Source organism: Oscarella lobularis, chromosome 3 (genome assembly GCF_947507565.1).
Source record: "Oscarella lobularis chromosome 3, ooOscLobu1.1, whole genome shotgun sequence".
Lineage (NCBI taxonomy): Eukaryota > Metazoa > Porifera > Homoscleromorpha > Homosclerophorida > Oscarellidae > Oscarella > Oscarella lobularis.
The window spans coordinates 1,510,692-1,531,707 of NC_089177.1; the positions used below are offsets into that span (position 1 = coordinate 1,510,692).

The 21,016-nt window shown below is 43.8% G+C and overlaps 4 protein-coding genes and 1 long non-coding RNA gene across 11 annotated transcripts; 4 read left to right on the forward strand and 1 right to left on the reverse strand.

Annotated features, from left to right (window-relative positions):
• Nucleotides 1-105: 105 nt before the first annotated feature.
• Nucleotides 106-7,690, forward strand: LOC136184640 (uncharacterized). Of its 2 annotated transcripts, none has more exons than XM_065971558.1 (26): nt 106-306; nt 707-1,800; nt 1,858-2,006; nt 2,056-2,154; nt 2,206-2,355; nt 2,406-2,492; nt 2,557-2,655; nt 2,704-2,808; nt 2,858-2,956; nt 3,012-3,110; nt 3,547-3,645; nt 3,701-3,799; nt 3,853-3,957; nt 4,014-4,112; nt 4,170-4,268; nt 4,327-4,431; nt 4,483-4,581; nt 4,646-4,744; nt 4,797-4,898; nt 4,945-5,031; nt 5,187-5,252; nt 5,303-5,413; nt 5,470-5,532; nt 5,579-6,127; nt 6,180-6,365; nt 6,419-7,690. In XM_065971558.1, the coding sequence occupies exons 2-26, from the start codon at nt 888-890 to the stop codon at nt 7,457-7,459; spliced, it is 4,809 nt and encodes a 1,602-aa protein (XP_065827630.1). In that variant the 5' UTR covers nt 106-306; nt 707-887; the 3' UTR covers nt 7,460-7,690. The 2 variants fall into 2 exon arrangements, with proteins under 2 accessions (XP_065827630.1, XP_065827631.1); XM_065971559.1 differs by having other exon boundaries at nt 1,870-2,006; nt 3,853-3,963.
• A 1,373-nt stretch (nt 7,691-9,063) lies between these two features.
• LOC136184410 (uncharacterized) lies at nt 9,064-11,843 on the forward strand. 3 transcript variants are annotated; one of them, XM_065971302.1, is made up of 16 exons: nt 9,064-9,187; nt 9,399-9,498; nt 9,571-9,627; nt 9,682-9,724; nt 9,844-9,898; nt 9,948-10,108; nt 10,167-10,340; nt 10,391-10,499; nt 10,551-10,677; nt 10,726-10,811; nt 10,859-10,965; nt 11,015-11,106; nt 11,168-11,194; nt 11,249-11,319; nt 11,365-11,526; nt 11,588-11,843. In XM_065971302.1, the coding sequence occupies exons 2-16, from the start codon at nt 9,430-9,432 to the stop codon at nt 11,766-11,768; spliced, it is 1,521 nt and encodes a 506-aa protein (XP_065827374.1). In that variant the 5' UTR covers nt 9,064-9,187; nt 9,399-9,429; the 3' UTR covers nt 11,769-11,843. The 3 variants fall into 3 exon arrangements, with proteins under 3 accessions (XP_065827374.1, XP_065827372.1, XP_065827373.1); XM_065971300.1 differs by having other exon boundaries at nt 10,551-10,811; XM_065971301.1 differs by lacking the exon at nt 11,168-11,194 and having other exon boundaries at nt 10,551-10,811.
• Nucleotides 11,844-11,979: 136 nt separating this feature from the next.
• Nucleotides 11,980-14,357, reverse strand: LOC136184409 (uncharacterized). Its single transcript, XM_065971299.1, has 2 exons — nt 12,999-14,357; nt 11,980-12,923 (listed from the first exon to the last, which is right to left on the reverse strand). The coding sequence occupies exons 1-2, from the start codon at nt 14,355-14,357 to the stop codon at nt 12,063-12,065; spliced, it is 2,220 nt and encodes a 739-aa protein (XP_065827371.1). The 3' UTR covers nt 11,980-12,062.
• Nucleotides 14,358-14,376: 19 nt separating this feature from the next.
• On the forward strand, nt 14,377-19,010 carry LOC136184411 (uncharacterized). Of its 4 annotated transcripts, none has more exons than XM_065971305.1 (7): nt 14,377-14,478; nt 14,542-14,734; nt 14,795-14,852; nt 14,909-14,985; nt 15,034-17,963; nt 18,037-18,570; nt 18,638-19,010. In XM_065971305.1, the coding sequence occupies exons 5-7, from the start codon at nt 15,055-15,057 to the stop codon at nt 18,888-18,890; spliced, it is 3,696 nt and encodes a 1,231-aa protein (XP_065827377.1). In that variant the 5' UTR covers nt 14,377-14,478; nt 14,542-14,734; nt 14,795-14,852; nt 14,909-14,985; nt 15,034-15,054; the 3' UTR covers nt 18,891-19,010. The 4 variants fall into 4 exon arrangements, with proteins under 4 accessions (XP_065827377.1, XP_065827378.1, XP_065827375.1 ...); XM_065971306.1 differs by having other exon boundaries at nt 14,909-14,967; nt 15,027-17,963; XM_065971303.1 differs by having other exon boundaries at nt 14,909-17,963.
• Nucleotides 19,011-19,413: 403 nt separating this feature from the next.
• On the forward strand, nt 19,414-20,988 carry LOC136184723 (uncharacterized). The gene is made up of 5 exons (XR_010669416.1): nt 19,414-19,502; nt 19,720-19,965; nt 20,020-20,086; nt 20,141-20,230; nt 20,341-20,988. It is a non-coding gene; the product is annotated as an uncharacterized lncRNA (long non-coding RNA).
• Nucleotides 20,989-21,016: the final 28 nt, after the last annotated feature.

The window sequence follows — 21,016 nt, forward strand, 5'->3', positions numbered from 1 at the left end:
AAAAATGATCGCGAGTCGGAGAGAAATCGTCAAACGTCCAGTCGCGATTCACGAGCGAACGTTATCCGGGAGGCAGTGACGTAACTATATACGCAGCCCCGTGTCTGGCCTGTGTGTCGCATTCGACCCCCTTTTTTGCTTTTCAGCGACGTACGCTACACGGCTCGAATTACGCTCTACGTACGCGTGATGCACTGGATCACTCCGACTCCTTCACGTGATACTGTTTTTGGGAAAGTAACCGCTTCGAACTCTCCGCGTTTTTTTCGATATCTTTGCAAGTTTTGGACTCAGTTACCGATTCTGGTAGGTATAGCTTACAGGCGTCACACTACTGTACTGGTATAATTGAGGAAGTGTCTAATCGATTTTTTTTTCGAGGTACAGTGTGGGCTAGGCTACCGTAGAGTTCACTAGAAAAAGTACAGTTGGAGATGCGTGTCTCTGTTACAGGGTTGTAAATGATGTCATGTGACGTCACCTGGCATCCTCTAATATAATTTTTGCTGAAACCGTATGCTTGTCGCGTTGACCTTTTAACTATAAGCCTGTGTTCCTGCGCGAAATACCATTTGGAGGCGAATTTGTTTTTTATTTTTGTCATACAAATGCTGTTGCATAAGAAAAAATGAGGGAGAAGTTCAGTATAGTTGTCCTTCTCATTTCTGTTTATAAGTTCTTTCAATTTTTCTGCTATGACTACCAGGCCTGATCCATGGGAAAAGTACGTGCGGCCATGCCTGCCAGAGCTCATACGGAGATTAAAGGTGGACAGCATTCTTGATGTGCTGTTTGCCAAGTATCTGATTTCACGTCAGGAGTATGATGCAATTCAAAGCAAGCCAACTCGTGAAGAAAAAACTCGCTATCTGATTATCAATTGCCTCATGATAACCTCAGAGAATTCCTACAGGGGCTTTCTTTCCGTGTTGAAGGAATGCGAGTCATGCAAAGAGTTAGCGTCTCTTCTTTCTGCAAAGGAGCAGGAATTCATGCAAACGGCTATGGGTGCCGGAAGCTTAGAAACCAAACCGACAAAAGCACTGGCACCTATTCCTAATGACCTTGATACTACTGATGAATACCGTTCTTCTCGTTCAAATGCACGCAAACGAAAGAGCACGGATGCTCCTCTTCCTGGTTTCCAACCGTGGGAGACATCAAAGAAATTTAGATCAGATCCGTTAATGACTCCTTCTACACAAGCTCAGCAAGACGTAGCTTTGCCAAGAAAAACCGAGGTTGCTCTAGTTCGACCGCCGGAGGGTTTGTTGAAACGAGACACAGTCACAGTTTTTGTTTCTCGTGGCTACCGCGACGAAAGTCTTTTGATAGACGAAGCTTTAGGAAAGCTTTTCAGAATTCATTTGAAAACTAATTTTCACCTTAAACTTCTAAACCTTGACGACAGCTTTAAATCGGAAAACAGCCTTATCATTACATCTGATAGTGTTGTAAATGTCAAAGTCGCTCTGATCAGAATGCCTGCTTCGGAGTTTGGCCGGAAAAGTGATTCTTTCTTGAGGCTACTTCTGAGCATTTTTCCCAAATTTCGAAATAAGATTCGCAGAGTCGACACCGATTCTGATTGGGAAGAATTTGTTGCTCAAATATTTTGCAAAGACATTGAATTTTTGGTTGAGTTTTTTGACGACGAGAAGTTACAGCAAGCGTTTGCTGCATGCCTTCAGTATCAATTTTCATCTTTGAAAGAGATAAGGTTCACCATTGGTTGCTTGCCCTGCTGGATATTGGACGTTGGGAAAGCCAGCCAATATCACGATGACTTTCCTCGAGAAGGTAACGAATGAACGCTTAATTAAAATAGAAGCAACAACCGATCAGGAATCATAATAGTTTTTTCTACAGCTGGTCAGAGAATCGATGCTTTTGCACTTATTGCTGCAGTTAAATCAAATAAGCCATCTCTTCTCAGAGCTCTTTTGGAAATGGGAGCTGATCCAGATGCTGTGCATAAAGGAGGATTTTATAATTGGGGAATTCAGGTAAAATCTCGCGGTTTTGTTTATGTTAGTTAGAAAGCGCGTACTGTAGTGTGCATCAAGTGCTCTTCACTACGCTTGTTTGATTGGTAATGAAGTTGGAGTGGATGTACTGATTGAGTACAGGGCTAATGTCAATATGAAAAACAGCGTAATGTAGATATTGCTTGATTCTGTTCAATAACTCTTTTTTTACAAACAGTTGGGCGCTAGTCCTCTGATTCTAGGAGCTTATAGGGGAAGCCTTCCTATTGTCAAGTCGCTAATACTAGCTGGAGCCGATGTCTTTTATAAAGTTGAAAGCAGTAGCACAGTTCTTGTGAAATGGTCGCCGAGTGTTTTCTTTAATGCGGTAAATCTTGTTTCCGTTGTGGTTTAATAGCGCTAACTGATTTTAAATAGAATGGCTGCAATGCCTTTCAAATGGCGTGTCTTAGTGGGAATATTTTCCTAGTTGAACAAATTGGCGAGTATTACTTAGGCGATGCCGTAAGTATAATGTTAGCATTTTCTGCAAACAACAGGGACTTTTATTTTGACTTTTTTTGATTAGGGTAAAACGGCAACTGGATGTTTTGGAGCCCTTGGTGGCAACGTCGCTGTGCTAAAATATCTTCAAGAGAATGGCTGCAGTTTTGCAAGACCAAATGATGTGCGTAAACTGTTTTGTCTTTCCTCTTATAGATGCTTACAATTTTAGTTTGGAAACAACTGTTTGCACTGTTGCTGCATTAATGGAAAGGTGCGCGCAGCAGCGTTCCTCTACTACGAAGGATTAATAAAGGATATTGATGAAACTGGGCAGGTAGATTTACTTGTTTATAGCTAGCTTTTTTTTTGAAACGCTTTTGTAGCATGGCTTATCGCCATTATGCCATGCAGCAAAAGAAAATCACACTAATCTTGTTGCGTTTCTTCTGGGTATAGGAGCCAACGTTGAAAGTGCTGATGAGGTTATAGCAAAATTCTTCTACTTGTTTTAGTTGAAAACTGATAGCTAACTTGTAGCACGGAAATACCTCACTTATGTTTGCATCCAATAATGGCAATTTGGAAATACTGAAACTTTTGTGCGAGTGGGGCTGCGATGTGAATAAACAAAATCAGGTATTTTCTGTACGGATTCTTCTAATTCTAAGGCAGCAAAAACCTTGTGAGACAGAGTCTTGCATGTCGTTTTTGATTATGGCAGAATAGACGTTCTGCTACCATGATATTGCTAAAACTGAATTTAAAATTAAAAGTCAGCGTTAGCGGTAAGTGAATGCGTTAATTTGCTTTGTATCCTATACATCAATAAGTCAAATAGCAAGTGACATGTTTCCTAGTGCTAAAAAAGCATTCATTGATACTTTGTTCAATGCTGTTTCTGATAAAGTGATTATTAGAAATTTAACACTAGCTGTTAGTCTATTTAGCTCCTCTTTGTAGAGCCATTCTTTGTATATTTGGGGCGAAAAATAGTTCATATAAGAAAGCCAATTATCGAGGCGTCCTCTCAATGCATCACTACCGCGGTTTTATCCGATTTCTGCATGTTTAGGACTGCTTAACTGCTCTACATTGCGCTTGTCGTGAAGGTCAGTCAAAAGTCGCTTCAGCTTTACTAAAAAAAGGAGCCGACGTTGAAATAAGCGATGTTGTAAGCTGAAAATTATGCGACGTATTTTCTTTGTATAGAGAAATGTTTATAAAAGGTCAATTGGACTGCTTTTCTTTGTGCTTGCGTGAGCGGTAGCATAGATAATCTGATTATTCTACGCGAAGCTAAGTGCACAATGAATACTACAGACAAGGTATTCTGTATAGGAGAGGATTTTTAGGTTGTCATTTTTGAAATTAAATTTAGGATGGCAACAGTGGTTTGCATGTGTGTGCCTTAGCTTCAGACAGTGAGGAGTGCGTCGTTTGGCTTCTAAAGCATGCAGACATAGACGTCAATTTGCGCGAACGTGTAAACGTACTGTCATCTATTTTACATGCACAATTTTTACGCCTATCCGTTTATAGTACGGTCAAACAGCTCTACATTATGCTTGTCGTAATGGTCACTCGAAAGTCGCCTCAGCTTTACTTGAAGGAGGAGCAAAAGTTGAAATACGTGACGAGGTTCTAGTAGGCAAGCATTTTGCAATATGCCCTCTTTGTATGGAGTATATTTCACAGAACGATTGGACTGCTTTTCTTTGTGCTTGCGCAAGCGGTGACCTTAATACTCTGATTGTTCTAAGCAAAGCTAAATGCGAAATGACGACCACAAACAAGGTTTTCTGGAGAGAATATTGATATTTATATTGTTGTCATTTTTCATACTTACCTATAGTATGGCGACAGTGGTTTGCATCTGTGTGCACTCTTTTCAAACGGCAATAAGTGCGTTTTTTGGCTTTTAAAGCATGCTGGCGTAGGAGTCAATTCGCTTGGAAGTGTAATTGTGCTGTCATTCTATTTTATACAACATTTGCGTTTATCTGTTTAGCACCGTCGAACTGCTCTACATTATGCTTGTCGTTTTGGCCACTCAAACGTCGCATCGGCTTTACTTGAAAAGGGGGCAGAAATTGAAATAAGCGATGAGGTAGGTTAGCAAATATTATGCAGTATTTTCTCTTTGCGTGAAGAAATATTTTCAAATTATTAAGATCGGTTGGACGGCTTTTCTTTGTGCTTGCGCGAGCGGTGACTTAGATACTCTGATTGTTCTGAGCAAAGCTAATTGCAGAATGACTGCTAGAGACAAGGTTTCTGTAGAACGTTTTAGCATATTTTCCCTATTTTTGCAATAAACTCTAGGATGGCAACAGTGGTTTGCACGTGTGTGCATTCTTTTCAAGCAGAGAGGACTGCTTTGTTTGGCTTTTAAAGCATACAGGCATGGACAATTTGCTCTCAGTTGTAAGTAAATTGTCAGTCTATTATCTTTTTCTCAATTTTTGTTTAGGACGGTCAACTTGCTTGTTCTAAAGGTCACTCAGAAGGTTCATCAGCTCTGCCTGAAAGAGGAGCAGAAGTTAATATAAGCGATGAGGTCGGTTGGCAAACGTTATGCATGTGTTCTCTTTGCATGTGGGAAAACTTAATTAGCGACGGTGTGCAGCGTAAAGAATATTAGTAAAAACTTTCCGTTCACTTGGTCAAAACACAGCAAGTTTGTAGGACTTTGGTATTGATAATTTTTTTCAGAATCTTGTGTCCGTGCCTGCAAGGGATTGCAGAACATCTTTCTCTCTTATCGACGTTGCTAATCAGGTCTTGTGTTCATTATTAAGACTCTGTTTACTTATTTGAAGCTTTTATAGAGCGGAGACACAGTTTTGCACTGTTGTGCAAGAAGATGGTGGAAAGAAAACAGTCTGGCTATTCCGAAGATTTTCTTACAGAGGCTTTCTCCATTGATACTACTAAAACACGTTTGTTTCTTTTTTATTTGATTTGCACATTTTATTTATGTTTTTCTCGCTAATAGAACGGTCGCAAGCCATCTCAAGAAGCTTTCGGAAGCGTTCGAAGAGTTCTTTGCGAAATAGAGGTTTTTATAAATGCGAAGGAGTTTTTAACCTCATTTTATTACGTAGAAAAAACAACATCTTCCCAAATGTGCCGTATTGGCAGCTTCAGAACCTTGCTTTTTTGCTCTGTCTGCTTTTGGCTCTGTTAAAGGCGGAAGAAAGGCTTTGTTTGACATGTTAAAGAAACGAGAATCTAAACCAGATGAAAAATGGGTTTATTGTGACACAGGATCCGACCGGCAAAGTTTAGAAATGTTTTCTCTTAAACTGAACTTTCTTCATGCCTTGCTTCTTGTTGTTGAAAAATCAGAAAACTATTTGAAAATGCTGGAGGAAGCTAAACAGTGGTTATCAACTGCCAAAAGCTTTCTAAGCCTCTCGAACCTCTGTTCCGAGCAGGTCATAGTTCAGCTTGTTGTTCATAGTAGCAGCAAGGAGACATCTGGAGAGGAGGAACAGTTGATGAAACTGACCGAGGACTTACAAAGCTTGTACAGCGCTCAGTTTTCAGTTTGTGAGGATGTCATAATCTTGAATTGCTTTGATCCTCATCCAGAAGACATGGCAAGCCTTTTAGGCACTCTTAAGCGTTTTGAGAAAGACCGATGTAGAAAGGTGATACATTTTTAGGTATTAATTCTTGTATTAAAATCATCAATTGCTTTAGATCTGCTGCCAAGTTCCTGTTCTCGTGAATACGTTTGCAAGTGAAATTGTCTCTCATCTAAATTCAGTTTCTACTTGGCCTACTGTCTCAATGATTCTTGATATTCTTGGCAAGCAGCTGGACTTGACGGTTTCAGACTGCCAAAAAATGTTAGAGCTTCTCGAAGAATTGGACATGGTGACAACGGTGAGAGCCTGAACGAGTTTTGCACAATATAGTGCTTCATTGATTTTTGTTAGGTTCGTACTGCTAGTAGCCATTTTGTTATGACCCCATTCCTCGTGTACTCAAAAATTATAGAACCTATCCTGAAGGATCTAATGGAAGGCGAAGCAAAAATGAGGGCTACAAAACTGCAAGCGTTGTTGGACTTGCAAGACAAAGAATCTGCTATTACGCTGTGCACGACTCTTAATCTTTGCCATAGAGTGGCTGGAGACGACGAGACTGTACTATTTCCAGCGCTGCTGACGTCTACTCGGCCTCCAGACTTGTGGCTGGATGGACCTTCTAATAAAATCTATATTGGGAGGCGACTCGAGTGTGCTGACATTGAAGAAATATTTAATCCAAGTGTCTTTCCCTGTTTTCAAAACAGGTATGCCCAAAATGCTGTAATGTGGAATAATGGGTTGTTCTTGGAGAAGTCAGAAGAATGTTGCCAAGTTGAGTGTCTTGTTGAACTGAAAGGCAACGGCCATTTTATTGATGTGATAGTAAGAGGGTCAGACGAAAGCGAACAATGTTGCTGGCGTACTCTTCGAGAATTGAGAGACCAAGTGATGACAGTGGTTGATACTAAAAGCCCTGGTAGTTGCGTAGTAAAGCACTATCTAAGTCGAACTGAACTGGAGGCAAGGGTTGATACTCCAGTTGCGCATAATTTTAAGCGTGTAAAGGAAATCATTTCAGGCCGCCCAACTGAAGTTGACTTTGAGTTGAAAACAAAAAACAGTCACGGAAATGACGTGACAGACAGTCTTCGAGACCTTGTCATATTCCCTCTCTTTCACATAAACCGCCTTCCTGTTGTATTGTACAAGCGTCTCTGCGTTTCTCTAGACGAGGAACAGTTATGGCTAAATGTGGGTGAAAGACTCGGTCTTGATGTTCAAACGTTGGAGAACATAGAAGCTGAAGCATCAGGACATGCAAAGCAAATGTTGAAAGTGTGGGGTCGATCTCTGATGGCATTTGCAGACACTGAGCTGGGAGATGTTCTGAAGGAGCTGGGACAAGACGAAATTGCTGAAAAATGCCAATTGTTTTCTATGTTTTAGATTAGTTGTTGCAAAACTCGTTTCTGACGTGCAGATCGCTCTTGGGCTCTGCCAACATGCAGTGGATATTTCGTGTGAATACTTTATGAGAATCACCGTAACTATTACTAGGCATGTTTTACCCTCTTTTTTTTGTATCTAAGCATGATCTCTTTTGTATGATTTACTGTCCAGGGGTTGTTTTGCGGAACTAAGTAGTATGTCGATTGCCTTCAAACATTGTGAACCGTATCCGGGAAGCCAGTGACGTAACTAAGGCACCACAGCGTTCTTCTTTTGTTCCTCGCATTCGTCTCCTTTTGCTTTTCAGCAACCCTAGACGGCTCATCTTTTCAAAAGAAGTTCGGGAAAGAGGTCTAGGGAACGACAATCGAACGGGCATCATGGATCGAGGCGGGGTCCTTTGAAGTTCGAAAAGCGCGGCTGAGATCACAGTGAGTCTGCCAAGATAGAGGCGAGAAAACGACGACGAAGAGCAAACGGAGCAAACAAGGCGAACTCTATCCGGGAAGCCAGTGACGTTGATCGAGGCGGCGCGCCCTCGAGCGAGGTTCGCAGCACGATTTATGCTGGATAACCTATACACTGTAGTTTGATACAATGAAAAAGACGAAAATGTTTGCAGAAATTTTTTTCAACACTGAACGCCAAAGGGACAAAAGAACATCAACTTCACGAAGACTGTTGTCTTAGATCAACCTGCAGTTCGATCTATCGGCTGCAGTATGCCCACGGAGACCAATCGCACTTAGCTTCTCTGCAGCAGCTGCCGCAGCTGTATACCGGATAACAGGCACACGCTGTTCCAACAGCCCAACAGCTAGCGTCGTCTTGCCTGTAGCACTTGTTACCCTCTCCAGTGTCTTTGCAGATCATTCCTTCGCAGCAGTAGTCGGGTCTGTGCTCAACGGCAGTTCCGTTCATCTTCACGGAAGTGCATGAGTCGCCGACGTCTCTGCACTTAATCTCGAAGGATTCAAATCTAACGGAGGCACATTGGAACACTCCGAAAAGAGCGGACAGAATAAAGAAGCAAACGGCCTTGGTCATCTTCACTCAACTGAAACTGAAAAGACCTTGATTTCTGGAAGCCTTATATAGGAGACGAGGAGAACCGGGCGTGACTTAGCACTGAAGCTTAGCTATTTACGTGTACCATATGGCCAGCTGCTAGGCGAAAAGTTTGGTCAGCCGTGTGACTTACCACGTGTAGTTAGTTACCATGTGGCCAGCTCTAGGCGGACGCGTTGTTGTACGTAGGCCAAGTGCAGATGTGAGATGTGCTCGTCAGCACGACGACACTTTGAAATTGTGACTCCGGATTGGGTTGTGGCTGAAGAGAAGGGTCAGCCGGGATTTGACACGACAGCATAACCATGTCGTGTCTTTAGTTCACCATATGGCATGGTCAGCGTGACTTAGCACGCGATCACAGCTATGTACGTATAATTAGCTGTACCATATTGTCTAGGCGGAAGAGAAGGGCAAGCTGCGACTTAGCACGGGAGCATAACTATGTACGTGTCTATAAGTCAAATGTTCTTATTTTGTTTTTGTATGTTCAAAGCATGATTTCTTCAGACATGATTCCGTCTATCCGGGCCTTTCTCAGACATCTCGGCCTTTTGCATATCTATCGTCTACTGTACTTCAGCAGGGATCTCTTTTTAGTATCCGTGACTTCAGTCTATGGAACGATAATCAGGAAAACATTTGACTGCAGAGACGGTATGGATCGTAGCGTGCCTACTCGAAACAGTCTACTACACAAACCAGTATCCCTGCACAAACGAAATAGGACAGACGCGTCATCTCACCGTAGAAGCGTTTTTTAGCTCACCGTAGAAGCGTTTTAGGATCCCCTGTATGCAGTGCAGAAGCATCAATGGAAGACACTTTTGTCCTCGAAGTCACCAACACTTTTCTTCTCTTTGCGCAGAGCGCTAGACGTGCCAGGAAGTTGGGTTGGTATGGAAACAGAGTCAAAAGGCACTACACCCGTTAACTGGCGAGTCGTTCTAGTCTTGTGCACGATTTTGGTAAGAGACGACTCAGAAGAGGCAATATATAACTCATACTCAAAGACATATATAACTCTATATATGTTATAGGTCGCAACCGCTGCCACTATTTCTATGATCTTTCCTTTCACACCTTGGATGGTTAGGGTAAGGAAGACTTACATGAAATTTGTCTTGAGATTCACGCCATTTTTCATGCAGAAATTTAAAATTGAGGGAAAATTTGTACGAGAAGAAGACACCGGTATTACTTATACACATGTTTGTGATGAAAATGAATGCATTTACTCTGATTATAGCCAGATTTGGCGAACTATACATGTTAATTAAAACCTGTTTGAGATAATATTTCTCATTTTTCAGGATACTATGCCGGGGCTGTAGCTTCTGCATTTTTTGTTGGGCAATTCTTTGGAAGGTACAAATAAGTAATAGTTTTTATTGAAAATTGATTTTGCCCGTTGTAGCTACTTCTGGGGAGTTCTTGCAGATAAGAAAAGTCGCCGACTGACGATTCTCATCAGTGGAAGTGCAGTAGCAATTTTCACCTTCATGTTTGCATTCACTAACACCTCAACGGGCCTGGCATGGGCAGTGGTGACCAGAGTGCTAAGCGGTGCAAGTAACGGTACGTCAAAACAAGAAACCTAAATAATGATTTATACCAATTAATCGATTTTTATCAGGAGTACTAGGCATAGCCAAAGCGTCCACATCGGACGTTTCTGACAATACGAACCAGGCGAAAGGACTCGCTTACGTTGCAGTGGCCTGGGGAGTGGGCATCCTTGTCGTTGGGCCAGCCATTGGTGGGCTTCTTGCGGAACCGGTTCGACAATATCCTGCTGTGTTTTCTCCAGGTGAGCTTTGAAATCCGAGGAATGTACTGTGTAGAGATAATATCCTCTAGGGTTTCTCGAAACGTTTCCTTATTTTCTACCGTCCGCTGTATCTGTTTTTCTCACTTCTATCGCTCTTATAATTGTTTATTTTTACCTACCAAAAACATTGAAGCAACGGTACGTGGAATGACAAGTGGCATATGCGAGCAAAGTTACTAGTATTTTTAGAGGCTCTTCATACAACGTTTCGAAAGCGGAACACGTTGTCTTGTATCGCTCTAAGAGAAAAGACGACACTGAAAGTGACGATGAGGACATAAGCGATGAATCAGTCAGCATAGTAGAGAGAACGGAAGTATACAGCACCGAATCTTCGTCAGAGCTTGAAGTGTCTTTGTCACAGAGGAGCCGGATATGGACGCGATTTTTCCTCATGGGAAGACGGGCAAGTCGATCAATAAAGAGCTCGTCCTGGTGGAGTATTCTTAAGTATAAATTAATTTATTTTATGTGATTTGCTTGCATACCTTTGGTAGGGTAAAAGGAGCGAGGTTGGCCATAGCGGCGTATTGCGTCTTCTCGTTCTCTGCTATCGGTTTTGACGAACTGGCGAGCTTGTGGATGGCAACAAAGCCGTATAGAGGTTATAGAATAAGTGCGTGGAGAGTTGCACAACACTGTCTTCTTCCTAGGAGGACTTGGTTTCGATGAAAAAACAATTGGAATATCTCTAGCAGTGATATCAGTTATACTGTATATTCCTCAGATTCTTCTCGTTCAGAAGGTATATTAATACTGTACGTACATTTGCTTATACCTAAGAGAGTGTACTTATTGAATCTTAGCTGGAGAAGAGACTAGGCTCTTTAGTGGTAGAAAAACGAATATTTTTACTGTCGATTCTCACACTAACTCTTATGATGTAGACGTTTTATCTGACCTGCGCTGTGAGCGTTTTCTTTGTTGCTCTTTCGCCAATTGTCCCTTCTATGGAAAAGCAAGTCAATCTTATTTGCGTTTCGAATTGCCATTGTTCTTTTAGCTCTGTTCTTCTATGGGCCGTGCTCGTCGTCACTTTCATGCTGACGAGATTTTGCAATAGTATCGCTTTCGTGATGTTGGCGATTTTTATTAATAATTCGGTGCCAAAATATCAAGCTGGTGCCATCAACGGTTTGGCCATGGCGCTGACAGCTCTCTCCAGGCAATGTTTATCTAACGATTTTAGCTTAGATCTCTTTTATTAATAAATTTATTTTCTTTAGGGCTATGGCTCCTTCTTTTGGGGGCTCAATGTTTGCTTGGAGCATTTCCTGGGGAGCAAATCACATAGGGTTTCCTTTTGATTATCACTTGGTATTTTATTTCTTTTCTATTGTGTATCTTACAGCACTGCTTCCGTCGGTAAACTTGCCAAATAGTGTACAGAAACAGAAGTGCGAGTGATTTTTATATTCGTTTATTTCAGAACAGCGTTTATTCTGAAATACTTTTTAAAATGAATTGATTTCCAGCTCTGGAGAGATCGATCATATTTCAAGGTTAGATATCATCTGTGAGAGTTTGTTTGTGTGGATGCATTAATTTCTAGACACCCCGTTTTCTGCCCTTGTATCCCTTTACTTCTTACTCTTAGAGGCATCCCCTTTATCCCCGATGTACTTTCGCATCCGTCCACCACAATGTATTAAACGAGAGAGTGCAGGGTTAAAAAAATACGAACAAAAAAATCAATTCGCTTTAAAAACGGTTTTTATTTCCGCACCGAAACATCCACACCGAACCGCGAACGGTCGCCCCGTCTCCGCGAACAGCGTCGACCCTCCAATAATAAACTTGACCGGCCTTAAAACCCTCCTTCACCGTAAAAACGTTACTCGGCCCATCGAGCTTCCCGCGATACAAAGCCGACGTAAGCCCAGCCAATTCGACAGCCGTCGCATCGGTTCCCAAATACAAATCGTGCTCCTTCGCGTCGTAGCCGCCCAACCACATGAGATCCCCGCCGCATCGCGACGTAACGCTCCCGTCGGGCGGCACGGGCCTCGACGCTCCCACTCGAACGCGCCCGGGAATCCAATAGACTCCCCCGTGTCCGAACGACTCCTTTCCGTAGGGACCCGCGTTTTCCGACTCGTTTAGAGGACGAAAGTCGAGATTATCGGGATCGCGTAAACGTCGACGAACGGGCCCTATAACGTTCATCTTATAGATTCCCGGTATGTGGGTGCAGTTCGATGGCGGCGTGTTCTTCGCTTCGCATGCACCCATCTTTAATATGTTATTTTCTGTTACTGTGTGAACGTTTTCTCCCTTTTGGCCGCCGCCCGGATAGCCGAGCAGTAGCAGATCGGGTTTGTTTGTTTCCGGCGGTTCACGATCGTCGAAAATGTTATCGAAGGCTAGATTGCTTGTCACGTGGTGGTAGTCGCCTTTTATCATTATACCGCTCGTGTTCCAAACGACGTTGTAGCGAACCGTAGCGTTGTAACCCCACGGGGCTCCTACTTTCATTTCGCGATCGAAACGTAGTCCCCACTTGCGGGTATCATGCGACCAATTGTACTCAATGATAGTACCGTTCTGAGCTGCCACGTTGACCTATAAAACACATAATAAAACACATTGAAAAATATATTTCTTAATAATAATTAAAGAAATTGATTAGTAATTTACCTGTACTTGAGAACCGTCGTTCTGAAGATGCTTTTGATCGTAGAATTCATTCAGTCGAATTTCAGCCGCTCCCAAAATTCCGAGACTCGGGTCTCCACTACCGGGGTTGAACCCTTCACTAGGCCCGTTGCTGTGAACAGTATTGCGGATAAAGTGATCTCTCGCACCGTTCGATCCAAACAGCATTCCATCGCCAACGCACGAGAAATCGTTGTAACGCCAAAGGTTATTTTCAAAAATGCTACCGACGCCTCTGTGTGACATCGTCTGACCGTCGGCATATTGCCACGTGCAATTGAACACGGTAAAATTTCCAGCCTCGCGATTGAAACTTCCTTCAATTTCGAGTTTCGTCATTTCTGGCAGGGAATCGTCTTGAAGCATGCGACGAGTATAAGAAGGATACGTAAAGTTCAGCGAGTCTAACGTTATTCCACTCACTTTACCAACAGCTCGAATTGTCGTCGCAAAAAATTCCAAATTCGATAGAGTAACGTAAGAAGAATTTCCCGTGATTTGAAAAGCATACGTCGACACTTTACCTCGAACGTCGTGATTTTCTGGATTATCCCCTTTCAACGTCCACAAGTAAAGCTCTCGCGTATCAACGTCATAAAACCACTCGGTCGGCGAATCCAAAAACTCTAACTTATCTTCTAGATAATAGCGACAATTGGACGGACCAAAAGCGATATTCTTCGGTCTGGCACGAACGCTGTACGAAAACGTATTGGATCCCGTTGAATGATAATCAACGCGTCCCGTGTACGTTTCCCAGCTCCCAATGTTGAGTAGAGCCATAGCACCAGTCACATTTAGACCCGACTTAGCCAAGTTTTGGGTACCGTTATCGTTCATGACCCCTTTGCCAGATTCGACATCGTACGTCGAATTATGTGCCGAAAAACCCCATTGCGTGTAATCAAATATCGAAAGGTCTTCGAAGTGGGCGTCTGGCCAGCGAGCGTTCGTCTGCATTTTCGAGTCGACGAACAGCTGCCAGATGTCGAAATCGAGTTTGTTGACGTAAATTTTTCCCTCGTGATTTTGCCAATTTTTCGCCGGAATTTCCGCTGTGCCGTCGAATGAGACCGTTTCGTTCGGAAGAGCGCGAAAAGTAATCGGATTTTGAGCGTTACCCTGGATATTTTCGAGGGTGATGTTGGTTTCGTAGTAGCGGCCTTGGCGGATGGTGCAAATGTCTCCTGGACGAAGAATGCTCACTGCGTGCTGGACGTGACGCCAAGGCTTCGATGCTGTGCCTGGATTACTGTCGATGCCATCCAGAGCAACAAAGAACTCCGTTGCAAACGTCGTGGACCATAGAAAAATGAGAACGAGAGTTCTGCAGCTGGACATTCTCACACCGGGAACTCTAGTCGATGTCACGTGACTCTCAACGTCCAGCCTTCGATCTGCCCTTCACAAGAGGTCTCTGGTCTAGGCTTTCTGTTTTGTTTTCCGGCAGCATTACGGAAGGGTAAGACAGTGCTATATTTTCAGGCTGCATGTCCCAACAGCCGGGGACCCCCTCCCTCTCTAGTTGTCCCTAAGAGACCGTCTGCCGTCTGAGACGGCTAGGAATTCTCCAAGATGTGCAAGGACCACTAAACATTATTTGGAGAAACTACAAGTCTTAATGCGATGTCGTACTTTAAAAATTGCTGCCGTCGATCTTTGAGGTTTTCTAGCTTGACGATATTGCGTAATATAAGCGTCTCACCAAAGCGATTGAGGTACATTGTATTGAGATGAGACACATTGAGACACTTGCAATCACTGCTAATCAAATTTAGCGCTCTTCTTCGTGACTAATCAAGCTGCAAACCACAAAGGCTGTTCCCGTTTGAGACGGTTAGTACTGGCGCAACAGCCCTGAACGTGACTCCTTAATTAAGGTTCTGAAACAGAAACCAATGTTACCTGATAACAATGACCTATGTCAGTTTAATTACTATAATTGAAGAAGGTCAAAACTTCCCAACACGTATTCATTAATTAATTAGCAACTGCTTTTTGATGGTAAAGTTTCCAGTGGAGTTGGAGCGAGGAAGTTATGCTGCCGTCTCATGCCAAGTGTTTAATACAGCTTGCGGTGACGCTGCTCTTTATTAGTTTAGTTATTACTAAACGCGAACAACAAAATCGTTGGAAAAAATTGCTTTTGCAATCGTCTGAGCGACCAGTTCCGCACAGCATAACCGCAATTTTGACAGTATCTGAAGATAAATCGATTCTATTAATCACAGAAGGGCGTAGACCGGATCAGCAAAGTTACATATCTGCAAAATTCTCCGTTGGTGGCCTTTACTTTTTTGACCCATCCGCACAGTCGTGGCTCACCATTCCTATTAACTCCGAAAAAGGCTCTCCACCAGAGAATGCAATCCAAACAGCGACGTCGTTCCCGAAAGCAAAAGGAAAACCTGTCGTCTTTCTGGGAATATTCAGAGGTAAAGAAAACACAACGACGTGGCGTCTAGAAACTAGTTCAACTGACTCGACTTTCAACTCACTGACCTGGCGAAAAGGTGCTAATTTCCCTCATCCTAATCGGTTTGGATACTCAGCAGTAGCAATTCAAAACAAGCTTCTAGTTTGGGGAGGAATGGCTGAGGCCGGGGAAGTAAAAACTTCTCTCTTTAGCGATCTGTTCGTTTACGACGTTGACGAAGACCAATGGTCGGAAATAACGACTTTGAATGAGAATCCATTTGGAAAGGCCTTTCACAGTGCCGTGGCAGTAGCTGATCGATACATGATAATTTTGGGTGGCAAAAATTGTATGCTGACTTGGTCCGACAAGGGATACGTACTAGACGTCGTCGAGAATGTTTGGCTGAAATTGCCAGACATAATCACTACGCGTCAAGTCGTCGGGCAGTCAGGACTGTTCAACTATAATCAGTTCTACGATTGGGTTCTATTAACGTTAACGAATGACTGTGGCAAGCGCAAATTGCATTACGAGGCTCCCGCAATAATCATTTATCGATTTTCGCTTGAGAACGTTAGCGGAGGCAGCTGGATTGAAGTTATACCAAAGTACTCAAGAGTGCTACCTGGACTTCCAGCCGGATTAAATGGGATTTTTTTCAACGAAAGTCCTGTTCTAAATATTAGAAGAAAAGCGATGGCGGTTCGCTACAGCCATCTTCCCGAATCAACGTCGTCCGTCGATGACACGTTGATGTGTCTTACGGGCGATTCAAAGCAGTATCACTGGGAGTTACTCCCAACTGCTAACGACAACTTGGGTTCCCTTGCCGGACACTCGCTCACACTTTCAAGCAATGGAAAATGCATCTACGTATACGGAGGTTTTTCACAAGTGACGAAACCCAACACAGAAGGAATCCTCGACGGCAGCTCGTGGCGTCTCGACATAGATACCTCTGGTTTGAGTCGCGGCGTTTACAGATGGGAAAAGTATCTGCCGGCAAATTGCGCCTTTTGTGCTTATGAACTCGCCTTTCCAGTCGGGTTTAGCACCTTTCGTTCTTTGGGGGGACACTCGTCTGTTGGCATCAGCATCGGCACTTCGACGCAGAAAACAAGCTGTTTCCTCATCTATGGCGGCATCTATCAGAGGCAAACATCGAGCTATCTCGTCTTCGTCTGTCCGGAATCGTTCTACAGTAAAACGATTTCTCGGGCAACTCGAGATCTAACGTGGCCGCCGCATCGCGCTTACCACTCAGCTGTTCTCATTGACCAGGCGTCAATGATAGTATTCGGTGGGATTCGGCAAGAACGAATGGACAAGTACCATAGATATACGCCGAGTAACGATATGTGGAGCCTTAATTGGACCCAGTCGCCGCCTCGCATTATTGACGAAAAAATAGCGTGGACATACATGGGCAAGTGCGACGACGTGGCACCGCGATTTGGGCACACAGCCGTTCTAATAGATAGCAGCCAGAGAAAACAAATTCTAGTATTTGGAGGAAGTGACGAGCAGAAGACGCTCGACGATCTTTGGCAGTTCACTCTGTCCTCTGGGCCGTGGAAGCGAATTCATTACACAACAGACTTCGACTACAAAAACCAATTGCGTCTACGTCATCATACGGCCGTCACAAGAAGTCGGCAAATGATAATCTACGGTGGATGCCAAACGCACCCTCTTCAACGAGACAGCTACCAACACATCCTGATCAGTATATGCGATAAGAGTCGTGTTTCGGATCGACTTTTCTCGTACGATCTCGTCACCCAAACGTGGAAAATGCACTTAGCCCTTGATGCCATACCTCGGTATCTCCACGGAATGGTTCTCCTAGACAGCGACCACATCGTCATCTATGGCGGCATCGACAACGAGAGTAAAATATCAGGAGACGTTTTCACTATACAACCGGGCTGCAATACGGGAGAAGAGGGCGATTTTTTTACAAACGGTTGTCGAGCGTGCGAAGTTGGATACTATAGCTCAGAGAGCGGCCCAAGTTGCGATCGATGCAGCTTGTTCTTCCGTACGAACTCGAGCGGATCGACTAGCGCCGACGACTGCTCGGTGTGCAGCGGAATATGCAGTTACGGGGGCAAGTGCACAGTTCTTCGACCGAACGTTGAATACAAGTGCGAATGCATCTTTCCCTTCTCGGGAAACACGTGTGGAAGCTTTTGGCCTCTACTCGTCTTCGTCGCCTCGCTTCTTGTTGCCGTTGCCGTGACTACGCTCATCTATAAAATTGTTCAGTATGTCAAACGAGCGCGACGGGATGCGAAGGACTTGCGAGAAAAGGAAGACGTCATTGTTAATCTTCTCGACGGTTGGCGAATCGAAGACGACGAGGTGAACTTTGTGGAATCGAGGAGAGTAGGCAAAGGCGGCTTTGGCGAAGTGTGGCTCGCCGAGTATAGGGAAATGGAAGTTGCCGTGAAAATTCTCAACGAAAACGAGCGGCTTTTTGTTTCAAATTCACAGCAGCAGTTTCAACAGGAAATTGACTTCATGAGGTAAGGAGGAGGTCTCGATCCCTATATCCGCGAAATTGAAATTAAATGACATCTTTGAATTCATTTATTTTAGGAACTTACGTCATCCCAACATCGTTCTCTTTCTTGGTGCCGGATCCTTTCGAAAGGATCATGACGGAAACGATGGGAAATTCCCGTCCATTCAAAAGGGGAATCTGTTTCTGGTTACGGAGTACGTAAAGAGGGGGTCCCTTCACGGGGTTCTCATGGATTCTTCCATTTCGCTCACTGTTGAGCAGCAGCTCGGCTTCTGTTTAGACTCAGCAAAGGGAATGCAGTTTCTGCACGAATTGAGTCCGCCGCGCATTCATCGCGATCTAAAAGCGGCTAACTTGCTCGTCAGTCAAAATTGGGTTGTGAAAGTGAGCGACTTTGGCACGGCAAGACGACTGTTGAAATCGGGCGTGGACGGTGAAGAGGAGAGAATGCATTATATGCATAGAGAAGATTGGGGGCCCGACGACGAACGACTTCCCTTGCTGTTCACTCGTTATAAGAAGATGAGTTTTCACCTCGGGACGAGTCTTTGGAAGGCACCCGAGCTGCTGAAAAAACAAGCATACGGGGCGTCGGTTGATGTCTACAGGTAAACTTTCAAATATTAAAAAATATATATTCATATTTGTATATGACGTCATTGATCTCGTCTACAGTTTTGGCATCGTGATTTGGGAAATATTTTCTCGAAGAAGGCCATACGAAGATAACAAATTCACTTTTTTCGACGAGCTGGTCAGTATGATTTGCGAGAGAGGAGTAAGACCAGCCTTGCCGTCTCGGACGTGTCCTTCACGTGTCATTTCTCTGATGAAGAGCTGCTGGCATGCGGTTCCGTTTGCACGTCCAACTTTTCGGACAATAGTCAGGACCCTAGCAGACATTTCGAAGAGGCACTCTGAAGAGTGATTCTATGAAGGTTTTTTATACTTGATGTACGCCACGATAGGTATGGTTAGGCTGTTATGTGGTGAATTCGAACAGAATGTCTACAATAAGTTGAAAACATTTTTCATCCAGCGTCTTAGGTTTATCAGGACTATAAGATGATTCAAGACATGAAATTCTGATGACTTGTAAAAAAATTGTTTGTGCTTAGAATTCTCATTCGGCTCTTCTACAGTTGTCTCCTTAGTTTGGTTCATCCTGTACTTCTCCAGTGAACAAAGTTGTACAGCGTATGTTGCACGTAGGCCCAGAAAAGGAGAGACAAAACTGCTATAATTTTCCCTAGGAAATTGCTTGATCTCCGTGGAAAGAAATCACCCGCCTTGCCCTTATAATTTTCATTGCAATTCTTTGGAACAGCAAAATAAATTTGATACCATCTATCTTGCAAACACACTTGTTGTACCATTTTAGCGAAGCCACAAAACTCCCTTCAGTACGCCCTTCAGTAGCCCCTTCAGTACAAGTCATCTGGATTGCGTCACGTGACCACACTGAAAGAAAGGTGAAAGACGTTCTTCTACGAATCTTCGTTCTTTGTGACTGTGGCCGACTGAGATTTGTCCGTCTAAGGTAGGCATGTAGCGCTTTCTGGATGTTGGTAGGCTGGTGCCTCCGTTTGGGACCTTCGAGACGCGTTTGAATCTTCCTAGAAGGTAACCGTCTAAGATTCCTGGTAAAACCATCAAATCCGTAACGGGGAATCGGATTTTGTTCTTTGTAGGCTCAGTTGCTACCCGTAAAAGGCCTGAAAACTAAACTTCGTAATGGTAGACTCCTCTATGCCTAGATTCGATGACGCGACATCTTTTCGGAGTCGGTGTGCAGTTTTCGTTAAACTTTTGTCTCGAAAAATGGAATCGGCCCCCACAAAATGTCTCGCGCTTCGCATGCGTGAAATTGCGTTTGTGACGTCACAAAGTTTCCGGTCGTTGCCAAGCGAGTCACGTTGCTACACCTAGCTGCTACACTGTACTGTACGTTTTTTCTGCTGTGAAAGTAATGGGTTGTTGTTCTTCACCGGCGCCGAAAAGTGGTAAATGCTTTTCATCCATTTTATCATTACTGCATTAGAATTTCATTTCTTCAGCGCGATTTCGTCCCCACGCTCAGAGGGACACGAGGTCGAAGAGAGCTTTTCGCCGCGTTGCGAAATTGTAACAAAGGCTTTGGCAAATATATATCATTGCGATTTTATCATTATTGTCTAGCTTCGGCAGAAGGACGCCGCCTGACGTGCCTAAGGAGAAGCCACGTAGTTTTCTTGAGGATTGGTGGGAGACAGTGGAGCTGCCTTTTATGTAAGCCTCTGTACTGCACTTGTACCATCAATTAATTAATGATCCTTACACGGTTACACCTCTTCCCTTCCCTCCCCGTCCCTCTCCTATTTGTATCTCTTTCATACTAGAGTGGAGTTTGAACGAATTTCTCCTCTTCGAACAAAACGAAATGCTGGGACGGGCACTTCTCAGTCGTCTTCGGAAGCCATTGCGCCTCTGCCGTCCGCTAATGACGATCAAAGTTCATCATCAATTTCATCAAATTCTAATTCCTCCACTTCATCAAGTTCCAGTTCTTCTATTTTATCTAATTCCGCTGGCGCTCCAGCTACCAAAGAACAGGACGAAGAAGAGGCTTCATCACTGTCTGAATCAACATTTTCGTTTTCCACCATAACGCCTTTGTCATCCAGATCAGCGAGCATTAACAGCCTTCATGCGAAAGAAGCGGAGGAAGACGCCTCTCCTCCTTGCACTTCAATTCTCTGTTACCTTGTAACAGAGGAAACCGACTAAGATCAGTCGGCATGTTGACGGCATGCAGGCTTCAAATTGCCTGTATGTTGTTTCGACGGCGCACTTTTTAGTGCGTCGTAGCCGGGAGTCGCCTCCTACGGCACGTACTGTATTTGCATGTACTGTATGGATCTACTCACACGTATTCTTGTCTGTCTAATACATCTGCGTTAGAGGTCACTGATTTCAATTTGCATGTTGCGTTTAATTACTCGTTCTAAGATCAACTCAAAAGCGTGCAGTCGTTAGGACAGTATAAACAGGGCCTCATTCATTAGAAAGCAACCG

Excerpts from the sequence above, each read along its gene's own strand:
- LOC136184640 (XM_065971558.1), top strand. The coding sequence starts at position 888 with ATGATAACCTCAGAGAATTCCTACAGGGGCTTTCTTTCCGTGTTGAAG. Across the intron at positions 5,414-5,469 it reads CATTGATACTACTAAAACAC|AACGGTCGCAAGCCATCTCA; the intron begins GTTTGTTTCTTT and ends TCTCGCTAATAG. Across the intron at positions 6,366-6,418 it reads AATTGGACATGGTGACAACG|GTTCGTACTGCTAGTAGCCA; the intron begins GTGAGAGCCTGA and ends GATTTTTGTTAG.
- LOC136184410 (XM_065971300.1), top strand. The coding sequence starts at position 9,430 with ATGGAAACAGAGTCAAAAGGCACTACACCCGTTAACTGGCGAGTCGTT. Across the intron at positions 9,499-9,570 it reads TAGTCTTGTGCACGATTTTG|GTCGCAACCGCTGCCACTAT; the intron begins GTAAGAGACGAC and ends TATATGTTATAG. Across the intron at positions 9,725-9,843 it reads TGTACGAGAAGAAGACACCG|GATACTATGCCGGGGCTGTA; the intron begins GTATTACTTATA and ends CTCATTTTTCAG.
- LOC136184409 (XM_065971299.1), bottom strand. The coding sequence starts at position 14,357 with ATGTCCAGCTGCAGAACTCTCGTTCTCATTTTTCTATGGTCCACGACG. Across the intron at positions 12,924-12,998 it reads ACGACGGTTCTCAAGTACAG|GTCAACGTGGCAGCTCAGAA; the intron begins GTAAATTACTAA and ends TGTGTTTTATAG.
- LOC136184411 (XM_065971304.1), top strand. The coding sequence starts at position 15,055 with ATGCTGCCGTCTCATGCCAAGTGTTTAATACAGCTTGCGGTGACGCTG. Across the intron at positions 17,964-18,036 it reads CAGGAAATTGACTTCATGAG|GAACTTACGTCATCCCAACA; the intron begins GTAAGGAGGAGG and ends CATTTATTTTAG. Across the intron at positions 18,571-18,637 it reads GCGTCGGTTGATGTCTACAG|TTTTGGCATCGTGATTTGGG; the intron begins GTAAACTTTCAA and ends TCTCGTCTACAG.